Source organism: Chiloscyllium punctatum, chromosome 20 (assembly GCF_047496795.1).
Source record: "Chiloscyllium punctatum isolate Juve2018m chromosome 20, sChiPun1.3, whole genome shotgun sequence".
Taxonomy (NCBI): domain Eukaryota; kingdom Metazoa; phylum Chordata; class Chondrichthyes; order Orectolobiformes; family Hemiscylliidae; genus Chiloscyllium; species Chiloscyllium punctatum.
In genome coordinates, this window is record NC_092758.1 from 65,008,526 (window position 1) to 65,029,676 (window position 21,151).

Below are 21,151 nucleotides of genomic sequence, written 5' to 3' on the forward strand. Positions count from 1 at the left end.
GCTGGGAGTTCTTTTCACAGGAGGAAAGTAGGTAAACCTTTTAGAGGTTTATAAAATCATGAGGGGTATAGATAAGGTGAATAGCAAAGATTTTTTTCCCTTGGGTTGATGCCTGAGGGTGGAACTTTTGTTTGAACACTGTAGTTCATGAGTGGAATGAACTTCGAGAGGAACTAGTGGATGCCAGTAGTTAGAATATTTAAAAGACATCTGGAGAAGTACATGAATAAGAAATGTTTGGAGGGGTATGGACCAAGCGTAGACAGACTGACCAGGCATGGACTGGTCGGACTGAAGGATCCGTTTCCATGCTGTATGATTCTGACTGTCAGAAATGTTTCATATGTGGAATGAATTGCTAGAGGAATTGTTACAAATTGAAAAGACATTTGGGCAGGTACATGAATAGGAAAGGTTTGGAGGGATATGGGCAAATGGCAGTAGTTTAGTTTGAGGAAACTTGGTTGACATGGATGAGTTGGACCAAAGGATCTGTTTCCGTGCTGTAATACTGGATGCCTGTGGCGTGGCAAATTTTTTGACCGTTGAGGGCATGTTGGCTTCATTCTGCGCATACAACTTGGATTCAAATTTGGTTGGAAATCTGGAGTAGTGCTTGTGAGCCTCTGTGTTTCCCTTATTTCTGTATTCGAGAAGTGTTTTTCATGCTGGCTAAATTTATCAATTTAATCATAACCAAGTATCCAATCTGGGCCTTTTTAGATCTTGGATGCTTTTGGAAGCCTGTCCTGCAGGTGGTTGATTTTTTTTTCTTTCATTCAAGATTTTATCACAAGCTGTCCTTCCTACTGAAATCTCTCGTTTCTTGATAAGTGGTGACTGCTTAGTTTTGCCACCATTCCAACATTATAAACCTCTCAAAGTTAGCCCAGCTTGCTGCTGAAACCTATGGATGTGACAATTCCAGTGCTCTCCTCTGCAGGTTCAATTTGTTCAAACTCATTGTTTATTTGTATGCCCTGTTCACCCAACACCCTATTCTTACTAGCTTAAGATTCATGTTTTCATTTAAATCCCTGTTTCTCTGACTACTTATGGCCATGTACCCTTCTACTCTGACATTTCCTGAACTTAACTTAAAATATTTCCTTTTTTTTCCACAATTAGTTATTACTTTAAGTTATATATTTTGCAATTCTCTGTTCGATTTTCCTTTTTCTCCTTCTAAAAGCCTTTCAACATCAAGCCCTTTTTGTGGCCTGCCATTCATTTGATTCCATCGCTGTCAAGTGTGTTAAAGATCCTATGTAAATTCAAGTTACCTTTCACTCTTTTAATGTAATAGCCATTAGGACTTCAAGACTAAAATTATACTTTCAGGTGACAACCCTTGTTAACACCAGCAACAGAGGGCCATCTAACAAAAAGAAAGGACGCTCTAAGAAAGCCCATGTTCTGGCTGCTTCTGTGGAACAGGCAACACAGAATTTCCTAGAGAAGGGTGATAAAATTGCCCATGAGAGCCAATACCTGAAGGAAGAACTAATAGCAGCTGTAGACGATGTACGTAAACAAGGTGAGTGTCACACCATCTGAACTAAAGGGTAACGCAGGTACTTGGACGTTATTGTATGATGTGTATTTTTGTTTCTATCACAGACCATAGCACCATGTGAATTTATTATGCAGAATATTTTGGCCTCTGCAAGACAACCACTACTTTTTCACCTATTAGTTGCACAAATCTTAGGGAGAGAGGGCATGAAAGAAAACAAGATTGAATAGGTCAGGTGGTACAAGGGCAGATTTGATTGAAGAAGTCCAATGTTTGTTACCTTTCATACCTTTTCACCTTATTCGTATGTTAAGGTGAGGCTGTACTAGGTTATAACGTGAGACTTTAAAATCTGGGCTAAACCCAATGAATGTTTGTTTGTGACTGAAGTGAAAATTCCTTGAGCTTGCATTTTTCTTAAAGGCTTAGCACTTTTTTTTATTAGTTGCACCTTTTCCAACCCAACAAAATCCTTCCAGTCGTAATTGTTGAGATTGCACATAAATCCCAGAGTTTAACTGAGCCAATAATCGATATAATGTCGCTATAACAATTGCAGCTCTACATTCTTTGAAAATGCACACATTTCATCACCAACTTTTAAGTCCACCATTTATTGCTCTTGAAAAGGTGAAGATAGATTTTCTGCCTGGAACCAATCCAGGTTGTATGGTATGGCTATGCTTTAAGTGAGGTTAGGAGGTAAATTCTAAGATTCTAAGCAAGTAATGGTGGTATATTTCAAAAGCAAGATAGTGGCAGTATATTTTGACAGGTTAATTAGTCGTTTACTGTGAAAATTGAATGCACTTCTCACTGGGCATTTAGTTAACTTCTTAATCAGCATTAATACATTGTAATAAAGTAGTTTTTGTTACCTTCTGTAATAATTGTAGACTAGATCAGTGATTTTCATGTATCTTTGTTGTAAATTGTAAATCTGTAACTCTGGGGTCAAAATGCCATTTCAACAAATATTCCGGGTTTAGTGACTACTTAAGAACAGATGCAAACTTGGAAAAAATGTGCTGAAGACTGGATACGATAAGGGAAAGGAGCTAGGTGGAGATGGAGCCCAGCGAGAGAGTACAATAGTTAGGCAGACAAAAGAATGGCATTGGTGAGCCTGGGAGAAAAAGGAAGCTGGTAATAGGGACCATATGTAAGTGAAAATGGATTGACTGTAATGAAAGCAGACTAGGACATGGAAGTAGATATTCAGGCTCAAATTATTAAACTCCATATTGAATCTTGAAAACTTCACCATTCCCACGCAGAAAACGAGATACTGCTCATGTAGCTGGAACACTGCAGTAAGCCTGAGACAGAAATATTGACCAGGGTACACCATGGTGTGTTGAAGTGAAAGGCAACTGGAAGCTTGGGGTCATTTTTGCTGACAGAACACCGGTTCCACGAAGTCGTTGTCCTGTTTGTGTTTCCCTTTCCCAATGTAAAGGGTACCACTCAGTAAACAGCGATTAGACTAGATTGAGTGAAGTACAGGTAAATCACTGGAAGGTGTGTCTGGAACCTTGGATAGTGAGGAGGGATGAAGTAAGTGGGCAGGTGTTTCACCTTCTGTGCTTCCATGGGAAGCTACTGTGGGAGGTCCTGCGAGTGGAGGAGAAATGGACAAAGGTGTCCTGGAGGCACCAGTCTCTGTGGAATGCTGACAAGGAAGAGGAGGGGAAAATGTACCTGGTGGTGTTCTGCTAGAGGTGGCAGAAATGGTGGCTGACAGTCCTTTGGATATGGATGCTGGTGGGATGGTAACATGAGGATGAGGGGCACCTTTTATGGGAGGGAAGGGAAGAGGTGAGGCCTGAAGTGTGGAAGGTGGGTCAGACGTGTAGGAGGGCTTTGTCAATTGTGGTGGCAGGGGATTCAGCACATAGTTAAGGAAAAAAACGTTGGAATTTTCTGAGGCCCGCTGCAGAAAATGGCATAATCAGAACAGATGCGATGGAGACTGAGTAACCGAGAGAATGAAATGAAATGACTTGGAGACTTTTCCAGGCTATCAGACTTCTTGGGTGATTCATGTGGAGTCAGCCTTTCAGGAACTGAAGACCCATGACCATCTCTGATCAAAGTCCAGTCTTCAACTATCTGGAGATCTGAGCTTTCATCAGTCTTAAGTTGTCTTTCTGCACATAATATACTTCATGAAAACTGCAAGTAACTCTCTCGCCCATTTTAACCCACTCTTCATAGTTCACCCATTGTTTCAATGAATTAAGACGATAAGGTGTTAAAGATGTAAGGCTATTCAGCCTGTTGACTTTGCTTTTAATTCTCGATTTTCCTGTCTTTTCCATTAACCCAGATTCCCTTGCTTAAAGGTCTGTCTGTCTCAGCCTTGAAGGTATTTAACGATCTAGCATCAACAGCCATAGAAGTCTGCAGCACAGGAAAAGGCTGTGTCAATCAAAAACAAACCCCTCCCTATTCTAATCCCATTTCCAGCACCTGAACCACAGTCTTTTATGCTTTGGCATTGCAAGTATATATTTAAATACTGCTTCAATGTTATAAAGATTTATACCTGTGCCATCCTTCCTATCCTTATCATCCTCTGCGTGAATTTTTTATCCCCCCTCCCTTCTAAACCTCTTTCCCCTTACCTAAAATCTGCCCCCAGTCATCGATCACTCTGCCAAGGGGAAAAACTCATTGCTATCTACCAAGTGTGTACCCCTCATTATGTTACACTGTCAATTTAACGCATGATTTTATTAAGTGATAGTATGGACTTTGGACGTAGACCACCACTTTGCCACATGATATTTTATGTGGAAACTCGGGTTCTCAAGTAGGGAAAAACAGGTATAAGTTTGATTTATATTTCTATGATGTGTATGTTAAGGTGGATGTTTTAGTTTCAATTTGAATTCTGAGTGGTGCCATCTGTCTGATATTTGTGCATTTGGCTGAGGCTTGGAAGAAATTTTTAAGGTGAATATTTTAATGCTTTTGAAAACCTGACTAGATGAGAAAAATTTATTGGGGACAAGATGTTCTATAATGCAGTAACAGGAGTTCACTGAGTGTGAAAACTTCTTTGAGAGAAAAGTCCGATACCTGCAGCAGTCTTCAGAGTAGATGGGGCAGGAGAAAGAAGTCCTGAGATGCTTCTGAAGAAGTCTGTGGAAGAGCAACTTAAATGTTTATTGTAGGAATGCTTGAGAAATTGATGGAGAGTTCTTGGAGAATACTTGTTTTTTTTCATGCATGTGTGCAGAGACTTTTTAACACCAGGGTCAAAGCTTGCTCTGTCAAATTGTAGAACTCCTTTTAAGCTTTATACAGATTACAGCATGCATATTACAATAACAAATATAATTCCCACATTTCAACATCCATGTTATCTTTCTCTCAGTCATTGTAGGTGTTTATTTCTATCCAAGGCTTTTGCTAACCACTAATCTTGAGAGCCCAAATGTATTTCTTTCTCATGAATTACGTCAGCTTGGTTGTTACAGATTACATGGCTAAAGCTTTAAACCTGACTAATTTAACCCCTTCCTTCAACTTAAGAAATGAGTTATAAACTGAGTGTACTAAGTATTAGCAGCTTTTTAAAGCATTTCATGAAGAGGCATTACCTAAAGAAGATGGCATCAAGTGAATGCACATGTTTGCTGCAAGTGTAGTCGTGTCAACAGAATAAAGATCTTTAAACTGGAAGCAAGTTGACCCTTGTCTAATGTTTTCATGTCTTTCAAACATTTTATTGAAGGAAATAGAGTTGAATCTTTATTGCTAATAATTGTAAGAATAGAAAACAACATTTTTGAAAAGGTGTCAAATATAAATGTTAATGTCTGAGAGACTTGAGTCTCACATAAAGTGCAAGGTTAGTCTGCAGATGCACAGGCAATTAGGCAATGACATGTTGGCCTTTATTGTAAAATAGAAGTTTTTAAAAAAGTGTTAGAATTATGTAGAACTTTGAGACTATGCTTAATGTGTATTTTCTGACCTTAGCTAAAGGAGTATATGCTTGGCTAGAAGCAGTTCAGCAAAGATTCATTGGATTTAATTTTTAAGATGAGAGGGTGGTCATGTTCTGAGGTCAAATAAGATAAGCCTTTACTCCGCAATTTGAAAAGAGCCAATCTCAGCGGACCATGCAGGTCAAAGACAGAGACTGATATCTTATTTTGGCTGTGGAATTTGGAGTAATGGTGCACAGCTTCAGGATTAGGAGTTGATCATTTAGGACCTTGAGGATAAAGTTTCTTCAGTCAGATTTGTAAATCTTTCAAATTATCCATCAGTCCTATGCTTGCTTGAGCAGCGAATATATTTAAAACAAAGATTGAGAGATTTTCCACCTCTTCCCATTAGGGAATAGAGAGCGTGGGCAGCGGTAGATGATCAATTATTATTGTATTGAATGGTGAAGCAAGTCTGAGGAGCCAGATGAATGTTGCCTATTTCTTATGTTTTTAGGCAGCCTTTTATGACATTACCTTCTGCCTACTTCATTCCCCTAACTTAATTTTTCATTCTCAATGTAAACTGCTCCCTGCTTGGAGGTTATTGTCCATATTAACCCTATGGCTTTTATCAAATTTTTTCAAAGAGAAAGTAAGCACGTTACATTGTACTCTCTATTAAGCAAATAGAAACATACAGCAAAAACACAAAGAACTGGTGATGTAAGTTTAAATCCCCAAATCATTTCAATTGCCTTTGACTGAGTCTTTATCACATTTTACAGAACTAAATTTTAATGTTATTGATTTTAATAGAGGATCTGTGACTGGCATACGAGAAAAATTTCCTTCACTTCAGGAACTGTTGAGGAATTCTTCCTTGTGAAGAGAAGAAAGTTTGTGCCTAACAGGATGGTTTGATGGATACCTGGGAGATTGTCTAAGTTTCTTTCTCAGCATTGGTTAATAAAGTTACGCATGCTTTCTTGATCTAAACCCAGCAGCGTAGCCCTCCCTCCTCTTCTCTATATGCTTGTTTAGCTTATCTTAAATATGCACATAGTATTTGATTTGCAACTCGCAACCACCACTGCCTGTGGTAGTGAGTTGCAAATTCTTCCCAACATATGTTTTTTTTAAAAAAAAACCTAATGCTCATAGTCACATGGCAAGGCACAGTTTTAGTTTCATTTTGGAGGTCAGAGTGTAGTGAAGAAATATCTAGAAATTTATTTTATTCTGTACATTTTAATGAACTCCTTGAGTGAGAGGTTCAGTCATGGTGGGGTGGGGTAGAAGGCAAAAGAAAAGTTGCCTAATGTCAGGAGCCCACAGAACCCTCAGGAAGCAGGCAGGCAATCTGCAGGTTTCTGTCAAAACAGTCTGTAGTAGCTCAGATGGTGTTTGTCCAGCAGTCTATAAACAATTCAGTAAGTTGAAAGGGTTCAGATTTACAAGGATGTTGCCAGGGTTGGAGGATTTGAGCTATAGGGAGAGGCTGAAAAGGCTGGGGCTGTTTTCCCTGGAGTGTCGGAGGCTGAGGAGTGACCGCATAAAGGTTCACAAAATTGAGGGGCATGGATAGGGTAAATAGGCACAGTCTTTTCCCTGGGGTCAGGGAGTCCAGAGCTAGAGGGCATAGGTTTAGGGTGAGAGGAGCAAGATATAAGAGACCTGAGGGGCAACTTTTTCATGCAGAGGGTGGCACATGTATGGAATGAGCTGCCAGAGGAAATGGTGGAGGCTGGTACGATTGTCACATTTTAAGAGGCATTTGGATGGGTATATGAATAGGAAGGGATAGGACCAGATGGTGGCAGGTGGGACTAGATTGGGTTGGGATATCTGGTCAGCATGGATGTGTTGGACCAAAGGGTCTGTTTCCATGCTGTATATCCCTATGACTCTAAGAAGCTTAACTGTAAGGAAAAAGCTTCAGAAACTGAAGACTGTTGAGATGAATTGAAGGGATTAACTGAATTAACTTTAAGGGTCTGAGAAAGAGATTCTAATGAAAGAAAGAAACCAGTTATAATAGTGCTGTCTGAACATAGGGCTTTAAATGGAGATTGGGTGAGTGACTCTTCACTAAAGTTTGTGATTGTAAAATTGTTGAGTAAAAGGGTAAAACCTTTCTTATACTTGCAATAAGACTAGTTACAGAAAAGCCAACCCGAAACAGTTTTTGTTTATCCTTTCGTGTTTGGTAAGTGTTCTTTTATTAAATATACATTGCCAGTCTCTTGTGACTGTGTTCAGTGATTGATACCACAGTAACTAATTTTCTGAAATAAAAGTTGTAGTCAATCAAGCCAGATCTTGCTTAAGATTGTCTTGGATTGTGGTTAACTGACATCATATCAACAAAAGCTTCAGACAACACTCAGTAGCTCAGGTTGAATCTGTGGCAAGCGAAACTTGATTGGTGACCTTTTATCAGTACTATGTTGAGTGAGTCATACTGTTTGTCTTACTATTGTGGGAAATGGGCGAGTTATCTATGCTTTTCGATTAAAAAGCAGCGTAAGATCTTGTGGAATTTGAAGCTGAGTCACTTCATCCTGTGTTTTGCTGACATAACCTTTTTTCCTTTCGTATCCCAGATGAAGTAAATATTTTGACACCATTTTATTGAATTTCGTTGTGGCACCTCCATTTCTTTTGCTGAGAGCGCCAAATGAACTTTAATTCTATGCCCTCCATGCAGTATACGAAAGTTTTTGTTTTAATGCATAATGTGCTATCAAGGACACTAGATTGTGTTTTTGATGTTTAAAAATAAACAAAAGGAACAAAAATGATTAAATATTTTAAACTATCCATTAAAAGGTATATTTTGCAACAGAAAATTGTCATGATTTTGACTAATAGGGAGACAGGGGTCAAAAGTTCCTACAATTTTTCTTCTTGGTGGGGATTCTGGAGAGAAAACCAATTTGGTACTAAATTGGGCAGAAAGAATAGTGCACTAATTTGCACAAACTATGTTTGCAACACAGTTGTCTTAACTAAGTAGTTAGGATGAATAGCTTTAAACGGAGGCTAAGTAATCAAAGTCTGAGAGAAGGTTTGTAGTTGTTCTGTCGTAGGTGCTCGTCGTTGTGGTTCTGTTCGCCGAGCTGGGAATTTGTGTTGCAGACGTTTCGTCCCCTGTCTAGGTGACATCCTCAGTGCTTGGGAGCCTCCTGTGAAGCGCTTCTGTGATCTTTCCTCTGGCATTTGTAGTGGTTTGAATCTGCCGCTTCCGGTTGTCAGTTCCAGCTGTCCGCTGCAGTGGCCGGTACATTGGGTCCAGGTCAATGTGCTTATTGATTGAATCTGTGGATGAGTGCCATGCCTCTAGGAATTTCCTGGCTGTTCTCTGTTTGGCTTGTCCTATAATAGTAGTGTTGTCCCAGTCGAATTCATGTTGCTTGTTATCTGCGTGTGTGGCTATTGTTGTCTGAGAGTGGCTGTTGGCTTATGTGCTGTTATGAGTCCTAGTGGTCGCAGTAGTCTGGCTGTCAGTTCGGAAATGCTCTTGATGTATGGTAGTGTGGCTAGTCCTTTGGGTTGTGGCATGTCCTCATTCTGTTGTCAAAGGACTAGCCACACTACCATACGGCACGGTGGCACAGTGGTTAGCACTGCTGCCTCACAGCGCCAGAGACCCGGGTTCAATTCCCGCCTCAGGCGACTGACTGTGTGGTGTTTGTATGTTCTCCCAGTGTCTGTGTGGGTTTCCTCCGGGTGCTCCGGTTTCCTCCCACACTCCAAAGACGTGCAGGTCAGGTGAATTGGCCATGTTAAATTGCCCGTAGTGTTAGGTAAGGGGTAGATGTAGGGGTATGGGTGGGTTACGCTTCCGCGGGGCGGTGTGGACTTGTTGGGCCGAAGGGCCTGTTTCCACGACTGTAAGTAATCTAATCATACATCAGAGCATTTCCGAACTGACAGCCAGACTACTGCGACCACTAGGACTCACAACAGCACACAAACCAACAGCCATTCTCGGACAACAACTCACTAGAACAAAGGACCCAATACCCAATGTAGTGTACAAAATTCCATGCAAGGACTGCACAAAACACTATATTTGGACCAACAGGATGACCACTAACGATGCGCATTAATGAACACCAACTAGCCACGAAACAACATGACCAGCTATCCTTAGTAGCCACACGCAGATGACAATCAACATGAATTTGACTGGGACAACATTACTATTATAGGACAAGCCAAACAGAGAACAGCCAGGGAATTCCTAGAGGCATGGCACTCATCCACAGACTCTATCAACAAACACATCGACCTGGACCCAATATACCAATTCCCAGCTTGGTGAACAGAACCACAACAGGGTAAGTAAGTATGTGAGGGGGGAATAGGCCATGTTATGGCAAGTTGAGAGGTGGGAACCTAGTGTGGAGTATTATCAATTGTGTAAATCCATTAGTCTAAATGGGTTTTTTTTGTGCAAACTTTAGAAATTAATATAACTTTATTCCTGCATTTTCTGCTTTTAAACAAATACTCAGCAATCTCTGTAGAAGCACTTTTCACTTGAAAGATGTGCTCATATTTTAAGGTTAGTACGCTTTTGTTAGATGAGTTGTGTAGATGTAGAATAAAAATTCTTTTATTAAGGAAAATTTATTTTGCTGCAATCTGGTAAACAAACTATTCTGTGATCTCATACTTTAGAGGTTTTATTTGTTGGTAGCCTTTGAGATATTCTGTTTTGTGTCGAGAGAGGACATTAAGCTAAGAGACAAGCCTATGAATTAACAGCAAGGACACAGGTGGTTGAGTCTGGTAACTGGACCAAACTGAACTGGCTGCCCTCCTTGAGGTATTTCTGGTTAGCATGTTCTTCAAGTTGTAGTGGTATTTTTCTCCCTGCCAAGTAAGATGAATTCCTAATATTAGGAAAACTTAAATTCATGCTACATGTGGCAGAACCATATCATTTATACTGCTGTGGCTTTGAGTGTTGGGAGATGTCTGAAGGCTTTGATAAAAGGTCTTCTGGATGAATCCAGAACTGGGTGACATAGTTTCAGAAGTAGAAATTGCACTTTTTGGGCAGATGAGAATTTGGTTCTGTCAGACGATTGTTCAACTTTGGAATTATCTGCCTCAATGTTGTGGAGGCAGGATTATCGTATATTTTTGAAGCAAGTAAAAGAGATTATTGATAACCAAGTGGTCATTGGGAGTAGATAGGAATGTGGAATTTGAAACAAATAGATCAACTATGTGATTTTGAATTTCAGCGTAGGTTTAAAGGACTGAATGGTTAGCTCAGTGTTGTGCTGGAAAAGCACAGCAGGTCAGGCAGCATCCTAGGAGCAGGAAAATGGACGTTTTGGGCAAATGCCTTCCATCTGAAATAGAGGCAGGAAGCCTCCAGAGTAGAGAGATAAAGGACTGAATGGTCTACTCCACAGGAAAAGAGAATTAATCGGATTTGGAATATCTATTGAAAGGTGAAAGACAAAAGCAAAAAGCATCAAATTTCTAAGATTGTTGGCTTTGCTATATTTCTGGGTTGAAACAGTCATCTGTTCTGAAGGCTCATCTTTTAAGTTCTCTAAGCTGCATGAACTCCCCACATATTTTGGTATGAACCAGACCAAGCCCCCTCAAAATATATTAAGATGCTGAGAAGCTAACTTTTTCTCATTTAAGGGCAAGTGTCAGGCAGTGCTTCTGGATGCAATTTGGTCAGGCTATCAGATTTGAAGCAAAACTCACTTTCTTCATACAAAAGAAAGAAGAAATTGGAATAACTGAACTCTATGGGTATATTTAATAGAATGACATATTATTTTGTTACTAAGCAATAACTGTTCCAATATAGTAACATCCCATAAGCACCCTTGGCAAAAGGCAAATTCAGAAAATGTATTGCAGCTTCTACCTAGTTTCAAGACCCAGGAACAACTGCTTCTGAAACCTAAAAATCCTGCTTCTGTGGAAACTTTACCCCCACCTATTCAGGCTGCTTCTATTATTCCAACATTTTTTTAAAAAAAGCCCCTCAAACTGTTTATGTAATAGCTGTGAGTAGATTGATTGGTGCCTCTATCTTTAAAACCTCCCTTCAAAAAAAAGGATAAATGCACCTCAAGTCGTCATATGTGCATCTGAAAAATTGAATTGAAAATAAACCATATTTACTGTATCAAAATAAGAGATAATATACTAATTTATGTAAGAATTTGAATTTGTATAGTACTTTGTATCCTTAGGTCGAAACAGCATATTGGAAGTGTGGTCACAACTGCTGAATTCAGCAGCTGGTTTGCACACCAAGATCTAAGGAACAACAAATGAATGAGAAGATACTTTGATAGAACTGACCATCAATTCCAACGGGTTTGGTTGGAATTGCGAAGATTTGCAAAGATTACTTTTTTTAATTTAGTGAGTGTTATTTTAATTCTAAATTTTAACTTTTAGTTTGTAAACTTTCAATATGTCCTTTTACATACAGGTGAAATGATGAGAAGTGCTTCATCAGAATTTGCAGAGGATCCTTGTTCCGCTATGAAGCGTGGCAATATGGTTCGTGCTGCACGAGCATTGCTGTCTGCTGTTACTCGCCTTCTTATCCTGGCTGACATGGCAGATGTTTACAAACTGCTTGTACAACTGAAAATAGTAAGTTCTATACTGAATAGTTTCCCATTAAGACTGAAAACTATCTGATCCCACTAAGACATATAGTTGCTATAAAAACAGGCCATTAATATAACAATTTTCATTAAAAAAGGAAGCATTCATTGTTCTACTGTGGGACTCCTGGAATTAGCAAAGTAGTGTTGGTTTGAACATTTCAGTGATATAGCAAACATTTTATTTTTAGAAATATGCACTTTTTATACAAGGTTTGGCAAAACACATCTGTTTTCAAAAGGAGCATGAAAGTAGAAGTTCTATTACTTCTGTCTGGCTCAGTCCATGGAGATCTTTTTGATTTTGTGTAATACTCACGATGGCTAGGTGGTGTTCTAGGATTAGTTTGAGCTTTTTATGTCAGATTGAGAGTCCAGAGTCTGTGACAGTTATTTTAATCCCCATCAGTTCTATTGAAATATGTAACAAGAACAAAATTTAAGCAAATAGGTGCTCTAAATTATTCGGAGAATGTAATTATTGTCTTATTGTTCAGTCTTTTATTCTATGTTTGACCTTTGTTCTAATGTATTTTTGCAATGGAATTAACTAATTTGGCTTTGGAGGATTTTGTTTGAAATGAAACACCAGTAATGCTTCATTTCTCTAAGGGAACTCAAGTAAAGATGGTGGAGGAAGGGATAATAACCTTTTGATGACCTGAAGTTTTGTTATCTGGGAGACATTTAATTTTACACTAAATGAAGCTTGAATAAACAGAAGTACCTAAAAGCAGTTACTTAGCTTTAAGTAAGTTACAGCTTGTATGCTATTGCAGTAGATTTGAGCATGATCAGTCATCAAATGATCTCAATTGCTAGTTTAGATATGTGTAAATGATCTTTGTGCATATTTAAAAATCAACCTGACCCATTTTTTCAGGTTGAAGAAACCCTTGTCAAGGTGAGGAATGCCAACAATGAGCAAGAACTTGGAATACAGTTTAAGGCATTGAAACCTGAAGTGGACAAATTGAACCTTATGGCAGCCAAAAGACAGCAGGTATGAATAACGTGTATATAGTCTGGACATAGTATATAGTTTCGAGAGGAAAAGCTCAGGTTTTTGTAACTGCAGTCCAGAAAAGAGGGCATTGCCCAACCCACTGTGCACTGTTCTGGTAATGCTAAACTGAGACAATATTAAGGTGTGCAATAAGATACTGCAATAATTCAATATTATAATTTTAACATTTTCTCTTGTTTTAGAAGAATGTATTTAGTTGTCTCTGGTTTCGACTAATAAGTTGAAACATGCACCTTAATGTGTCCAAGTTAATTGGTACTATGTCTAAAACTTCATTGACTGTTCTGCATAATTCATGTATCCCCCATTTTCAGATAATTATTGTAGAATCTTCATGTAAATGTTATGGTAATATGCTGTGGTATTTCTTTTCAAGGAATTGAAGGATATTCATCATAGAGATCAAATGGCTGCAGCACGAGGAGTTTTGCAAAAGAATATCCCTATGCTGTACACTGCTTCACAGGCTTGTCTCCAGCACCCAGATGTGGCTGCTTACAAGGCCAATCGAGATTTGATCTATAAGCAATTGACACAGGCAGTTACCGGCATTTCAAATGCGGCTCAAGCAACCACTTCAGAAGATGTCATTCTTAGTCAACAAAGTAGTGCTGGTGAACTGGCAGATGCTTTGAATCGCTTTGATGTAAGTATGTTTGATACAATTTTCTTGAAATGTCAAGTTTAATGGCAATTATATAAAGTTATTTAAATCTCCTGTTTAGTAGTTCAGAAGGTTTGCTACTTTGTTCTTGTTGCCTATCAATGATTGCAATTAAACTAAAATCAAAACTAGGAGATGTGTAAGAGGTTCCCTAAAGAATGGACTGTAACAATTTCTGCAAGCTGCTTTATGGGACCTGCAAAGCCTTTGCTTGCTCTTTACATTTTTTCCTTGCTGTTTCTCAGCGTTAATTCCTTTGCTCGCTTTCTAGACTTGAACAAATCAGGGCAAGGAGCCTTTTATCAGTGATTCAGTATTCTAACCAGGTGAGGAGGAATAAGGTAGCTTTTAACCCCTTTTAAACTCTGTCAATTGCAACAAAAAAAATACTTTTTTGACAAGCAGGTTTCCTATTTCAACTAATTGTGTAGCTAACTAAATCAAAATAAATGAGCCAATTATCAATTTTTATTTGAGAGAATTTTATTATGTACTAACCCGGGGGAAATTAATTAATATGCAATATCAAGCACTTAAAATATTTGTTTTATCTTTTTAGCTGTATAGTTTTTAAAATTCTTCATCTTTTGAGTTGTTTGAGACCACAGTTGTTAATTTATTCTTTATTCTTTCTTAGTAGTGAAGTTTGTTTTTGGGTTTGAGATGAATTTTCATTTCCCAATTCTTTAAAATCGGATGTCAACATCTGAGAGTGAGACATGCAAGGAGTCTTTCAGTCCTTGCTTAAACCAATCCAAGTTCCATCTCTTTCTTTTGCTTTTTAAGCTGATTTAATGGGAAAGCAAGCCTCTTAATTTCCCAGTATGTGAAATGATAATACATAGAGTTCCTATAGCACAGAAATAGACCCTTTGGTCCAAGCAGTCTATGCCGAACATAATCCCAAACTAAACTAGTCCCACCTGCCTGCTTATGGCCCATATCCCTCCAAATCTTTCCTGCAATGTTTTAAATGTTGTAATTGTACCCACATATGGATACAAAACAGATATGAACTTTTTGACACTGACCCAGTTGGCTGATTTTGACTTTAGATAAGAAGTTAATTTAGTGCAGACAAATATTTTATTGCACAAATATTTCATAACTATGCTTCAGTTCCAATTGTGACTACTGGAGCCAAGCAACATTTGTGTTGCTTCTTTAAAAATCATTTTAATCCTGAGATAGGAGGAAAGGATTTGGGGAAGTTGATACTTAACATCCATCTTTATCACAATCATAACACCAGATATGACCATTTTCAAAAGCTGAGGCTAAGTGTTTTCAAAATTTAGTGAGGATAAAGGTTGTTAAGACTTTTTTTGTATTTAACAAATAGAGGAAGAGTATGTGGCCACCTTCCTTTTCTTACTAGCCAGTTTTAAAGACACTAAGTGGTTCGGAGCACTTCCATTGAATGCAGAAGTTAGTTTTTATCATTTCTATCTTTGTGAAATGTGAAGAGAACCAGCTGGAAATATTCAGTCCAAATAGCATCTGTCGATAGCAAAGCACATTGTATAATTTACATGATACATCTTGACCTGTTGAGTTTTCTCTGTATTTTGTGTATATGATTTAGATTTCAAATTTCCAGCATCTGCAGTATTTGCCTTCTAATTCTTCTAAGTTAAACTAGGTGTGAAATCCTGAACATGAACTTTATGGCCAAACACGTTTCACAATAGTGTTATCTTATTTGTTTAGTTTTTTTTCTCCCTTGAGGGAATAGTGGAAAGTGTTGCAAGGTCCAGCTGACTAATTATCAACCTGTTGAAATGCATCAAGAACTTCTGTGACCAACAAGTCTTGAAATCAGATTTCAACCCAGAGTTTCTGGCTCATAGGCAGGGATGCTTTATAATTAACCAACCTTCAGTCATGAGTGTGAATATTACGATCAGATTAGGATGGGTGAAGTGGATCCTCTCTTTTCTCTATCCTTGTTTGGCTTTAAAAGATTTTGAACTTAAAATGAAATATTTCCAATTTAGTGTTGTATGACAAGATAAAACCTGTTTGCATGTCTCCAGGGCTGCTTTTTGGGTTACTGCTGGGGTATTCGTTGATCTGTTTGTCTCCATCGCAATGAAGTGGAACATGGACTGCATACTAATCCAACTTGTGACAGCTAATTTTAGTTTCTGTTCCTTTTTGTTTTAGTGAGAAAAAGCTATTTTTAAAAATCTAATATATCTCCAGCCAATTTAAAAATTAATTAACATGAATGTCTTTTGTAACCTTTTCACTAATACAGAATAAAATGTGACATGTCAGTATTTCATTAGAAGGTGACAGATGTAAAAATGAATGTGCATTCATTCCTTTAACAAGAATTCTAATTCTATATTGAGTTTAACCCTGGATGCAGCAACAGCCACCATGATTATTTTGGGAATAAAAAGATTTATGGCTTTCCTGTTCTCATTGGAATTTGTTCAGAATCCGGTGCTCTTTGCTTCTTTAATTCCTGGTTATTGTTTTCTGGGAGGTTTAGTGGGTGCTATCTTACTTTTAAACACCTGTAAGGTGCTCAAACTTCCTTCTTAGAGGACATCAGTAATGTACTTTTACATCTGCATTATTGGCTTTGCAATAGTTTAAGGTTTTGCTGTATCTATTGCCACACCAGCATGTACAGTAGAAATGATAAATGTTAATGAATTTTAAACTGATGTCAAAAACTGGCAACCAAAAATATTTGAATGAAAGTTTATATATAAAGTATCAAGGAAATTCTTTTAATTTTAAAAAAATCTGCTTTTTATTGCACATATGTAAACTTTTATGCATGGAATGGCAAGTTCTGAGATGAACATGTCCATTCAGAAATCATTGGCATTAGTGTTGCCAGATAATTGGTTTTGATTGTTAATGTTCATTTGATTTATAAGGGAGTAATTCTGTACAGGTGTTTCTGGTTTGCTCCATGTGGTTTTTCATGGCTAGTTTTATTTGAGCATCTGTTATCTTCTCTCTTTGCTTAGGAATAGGTTTTCCCCTGTCCCATGTCCCATCAGCTGCTAATGCCCCAAAGTGGGTGACTAGCAGGTACTATATATCCTTCAACAAATGCTCTTACTGCCACCTTGGGATCTTTGCTGATCCTATTTTAATCTGAAAACCAGACATATGCTGATGAAACCTCTGGTTCAGTCCTTTGATCCTTATTAAATTACACAAGGCTTCCTGGGCCTCCTGTAGGTCTCTTTGCATACTAGCATTTCTTTTGCAAGTGGCTTGGTTTCCTACTGGTCTCTAGATTTGGTTTCTTCTTTTAAAAGCTGGTGATTGATGTGTCTTTTTTTTAAACCTGCTTTGACTTTGTATATCTCTCCTGTCTCTCCCTTGTTTGTAAGAATTACCAGATCCAGTTTACTTTGAGGTGTTTGTTCACTCAATTTTCTGTTATTAAACCTGTCTTAACTTGGGTAACTCTGTTTCTCCAAGTGGAATTATATGGGAGTAGAAAGTGATCTTTTAACTCGAGGAGAATTCTGTATCTGTGGCTGAATTTAGTGACCTTTATTTCAAGTCTTGTATACTGCGATCTGGAAGCAAATTGCTTGATCTTTTCAAACTTGATGTAGGTTTATTTGGGTTATATTCAGAGGCTTTGGAATTTCAGTTAATATATTTCCGATACTAAATTCTCAAATGAGAATAGCTTTTTTAGTTACAGACAAAAGTTGCTGGAAAATATTTGGCAGGTCTGGCAATTCTGAAGAACAGTCACTGGAACTGAAACACTATCTCTGCTTTCTGTCCACAGATGCTGCTAGACTTCTTGAATTCTTCCAACCATTTCTATTTTGAATCCAGCATTTTTTTATTTGTTTTTCTTTTCAGTTGTTTCAGTCTTCTGAAATCTCATCAGAAAATGTGGCACGGACCTTGTTAATCCTTGTTCCTGTTAATCTGCACTTTGCAAACTTAAAAGTGGTGAACAGTGCTTCTATGTTGCTCTCCAAGCAACATAGAATTACTTTAGAAAAATTCTTAAAAGCTTTTTTAAAGATTCAACGCTTAGCTCTACCACTAACATGGTTCTGTAACTGGTGGTACCTTTACTGGACTCACTGGTTCACTATTCGAGAAGCCGTACCTGGAATTCTTTTCGCTAATCATTTCTCTCACCTTTCCTCTTTTTTTTTTTCTTCTCTTGCCATATTTTTTCTTTTCTCTCAATTTTTCTTTCTCTGGCCTAGAATTCTAACTCTGCTGCCAACTCTTTTCAAAGGTTAGTGAGTCTGTTTTGGGTTCTACATCTTTTGATTTTTGCAATTTTAATGGTGAGGTTAAATAATTGGTTAGCTACCAGGAAACAAGGCATAAAGACTCATTTTCAGATTGCAAGTTGTGACATTAGGATCAGTGCAGGAACTGAAATAATTCACAATTCTTTTCTTTGAATAAAGAAATAAATGTATGATTGGTTGGTGATGACTTATGTTTTTGTAATTATCTCTTCCCCTCATATCCTTTCCCAGTTTCCTCAAACAAGTGGTGAAACTTCTGACAGATGGAATACAATGTGGGGAAAAATAGGAATTTCCAGACTTTGGTAGGAAGAATAGAAAAGCAACATATTATTTACATATAGAGCTCTGAGGTACAGTGCAAGTTGAGTGTTTTACAGACAGGTATGACAAATCATTAGGAAGGCAAAAACAGGCTAGAACTGGAAGACGTTGTTTAAAAACTAGGGGAGTCCACTTAAGCCGGAGATGAGCAGATGTTTGAAGTTGAGACCTTTTGGAAGATTCTTCCCCTGGAAGCATTGAAGCAGATTTGTTGAGTATTTTTAAAGTGGCGGTAGATCGATTCTGGTATATCATGGGAGTCAAAAGGTTATCAGAGACAGAGAATGTGAAGTTGAAGCTACAATTAGGTCAGTGTTGAGTTTACTGAATGGCAGTGCACACTCCAGGAATCAAATGGCCTACTCCTAATCCCAATTCCTTTGTTTTGTAAGCAAGAAAAACAAGTGTAAAAGACATTAACCTTAGTCATGTTAATTTCAAAACAGAGATCATGGATTGTAGCTGGCTGTTTTGATCTGGCTGTAGCCAGTTTTCAAGTTGCCACTGCCGTGTTCTGGAAAACTACTCCTGTGGAAACTGAAGACTACTTTTTAAAAGTTCTCTTACGTTGTGCTGGTGGTGTTTTGCTAAAACATCTCTTTGGTAAAGAGAGATAAATCTTCATCTCATGACTTCCCTCTATCTGTCAACAGATTCAAAAATGTTGTTGTTGTAATGGGTTTTGGGAAGTGGGCAGGAAAATATGTTGCGGCCGAGATGAGATCAGCCATGATCGCATTAAATGATGGAGCAGTCTCAGGACTGAACTGCCTGATGCTGCACCTAGTTCTTATTATTAGTTAATAGGTCCTGGACAGTAATGAATTGTTCAGCCTTTTCCACCATTTAGTATGATCTTGAGCTTCAACTTCATTATCACCAGCTTCATGTCCAGATGCCTAGTGTAAATCTTGATTAGTTTGTGTAAATTATTTTTGAACTTAGTCGCAAATGTTGAGCTTGAATGCTGTTGTCTGATTAGCATGACTGTCATTGAAATATTTTCATAGTTATTTATCAACTGCTTTTTTCCTTGCTTTTTTTAAAAAAATGCAAGACTAGACCATTTGGCTCTTCCAGCTTGCGCACCATTTATTAAGATCATGGTTGAGGTTTCCGTTCCATTGTCTTGTCCAAGACAATAACCTTGACATCCTTCCAGTGTTTTTAAAAAAAAAAGAGCTTCCCTATTTTTTGCCTTTAAAACCAACACTGCTGATTCATGATACTTCATCTGACCCCATCTATTATTATTTGCTTGGTATTGAGTTTTACAATTTAACTTTTTTTTTAAAAAGTAGCCTAAAATAATAATGGATCCAATATTGTTAACTTTGTTCTCAGCTCAACTTGTGCCTGCCACATTGCAACTTCACTAATCCTTCTAACTAGTACTCACTGCTTTGCTTTGCTCCCTAATTATTTTGGCTTTATTTTAGATTTTTCCACTAACTGTCAGTACTTCTAAGTTTGTACAGTAGCCATTTGTGAAGCTGTTATCAAGTCTACTTCAGGCTTTGTCCATTTGCACAGCTGTTACTGGGTAAATAAGTGTGAGGTGTTGCATTTTAGAAAGTCAAATAAAGGTAGGAATTTCATGGTGAATGCTAGTCCCTTTAGGAGTGTAGTGGAACAGAGGGACCTTGGAGTGCAGGTGCACGATTCTCTGAAAGTGGAATTACAGGTAGACAGGGCAGTGAAGAAGGCTTTTGGCCCACTGGCGTTTATCAGTTAGGGCATTGAGTATAAAAGTTGAAGTCATGTTGCAGTTGTACAGAACATTGGTGTGGCCGCACTTGGAGTATTGTGTTCACTTTTGGTCACCTTGCTAAAGAAAGGATGTTATTAAACAGGAAAAGGTGCAGAAGAAATTTACAAGAATGTTGCCAGAACTCTATGGTCTGAGTTATAGGGAGAGGTTGGACAAGGTAGAACCTTTGTTCTTTGGAGCGTAGAAGACTTTGGGGAGGAACCCTATAGAAGTGTTTAAGATCATGAGAGGCATAGATCAGGTGAATGCGCTCAGTCTTTTTCCCAGGTTTGGGGAATTGAGGATTATAGGGATCTGGGTTAGGGGGGAAAAGGATAAAAGGGAACCTGAAGGGCAGCTTTTTTTTAAAGAGGGTGGTACGCATACAGAATGAGCTGTCAGCAGGAGTGATTGAGGCGGGTGCTTTAACAAAATTTAAAAGGGATTTGGGCAATTGCGTGGATAGGAAAGGTTTAGAAGGATATGCGCCAAGTGCAGGAAAATAGGGTTAGTGTACATGGGTATTTTGGTCGGCATGGACCAGTTTGGGCCGATCTGCCTATCTCTGTGCTGTAGGACTCGTGACTGTATAAAACATGACAAGTTGAACAAAAGTTACAAAATGTGTAACTTCCCTAGTTTCACATTTCCTTACCCCTTTTACAAAAGGATTGTCTGGTTTGATGAGTAAGGTAAGCTGCATTAAACCCCAGACATTTCTCTTGTCTATTAAATATCCAGCTAGTAGTTTGCAATATCTTTATTCCTTCTTTGGCTGTTGGGTCTTACTAACTAAGACAGCATTTGTTGCCCTTGCTGACCCCATTTTTAGGGCTTGACAATCTCCTCAGAACACAGCTGCTGTAGATCTTGAAGTGCAGTAGGTCTGACCAGCTAAGGTCGGCAAAGTTTCTTGCCTAAAGTGAGTTTTTACGCCACCCGTGGTCAGTAATGTTTTCATGGTCACCATTATTGACACTAGCTTTCAATTTCAGAATTATC

General features: G+C 38.3%; 1 protein-coding gene across 3 annotated transcripts in view; it reads left to right on the top strand.

The window, feature by feature from the left end:
- The window catches only part of ctnna1 (catenin (cadherin-associated protein), alpha 1), a 292,857-nt gene that overhangs the window by 150,937 nt on the left and 120,769 nt on the right, over nt 1-21,151 (top strand). For all 3 annotated transcript variants that reach the window (XM_072591040.1, XM_072591038.1, XM_072591039.1), the window contains 4 exons: nt 1,342-1,537; nt 11,942-12,108; nt 13,006-13,125; nt 13,526-13,795. In XM_072591040.1, the coding sequence (XP_072447141.1) occupies nt 1,342-1,537; nt 11,942-12,108; nt 13,006-13,125; nt 13,526-13,795 (753 nt within the window). The remainder of the gene's footprint in view (nt 1-1,341; nt 1,538-11,941; nt 12,109-13,005; nt 13,126-13,525; nt 13,796-21,151) is intronic.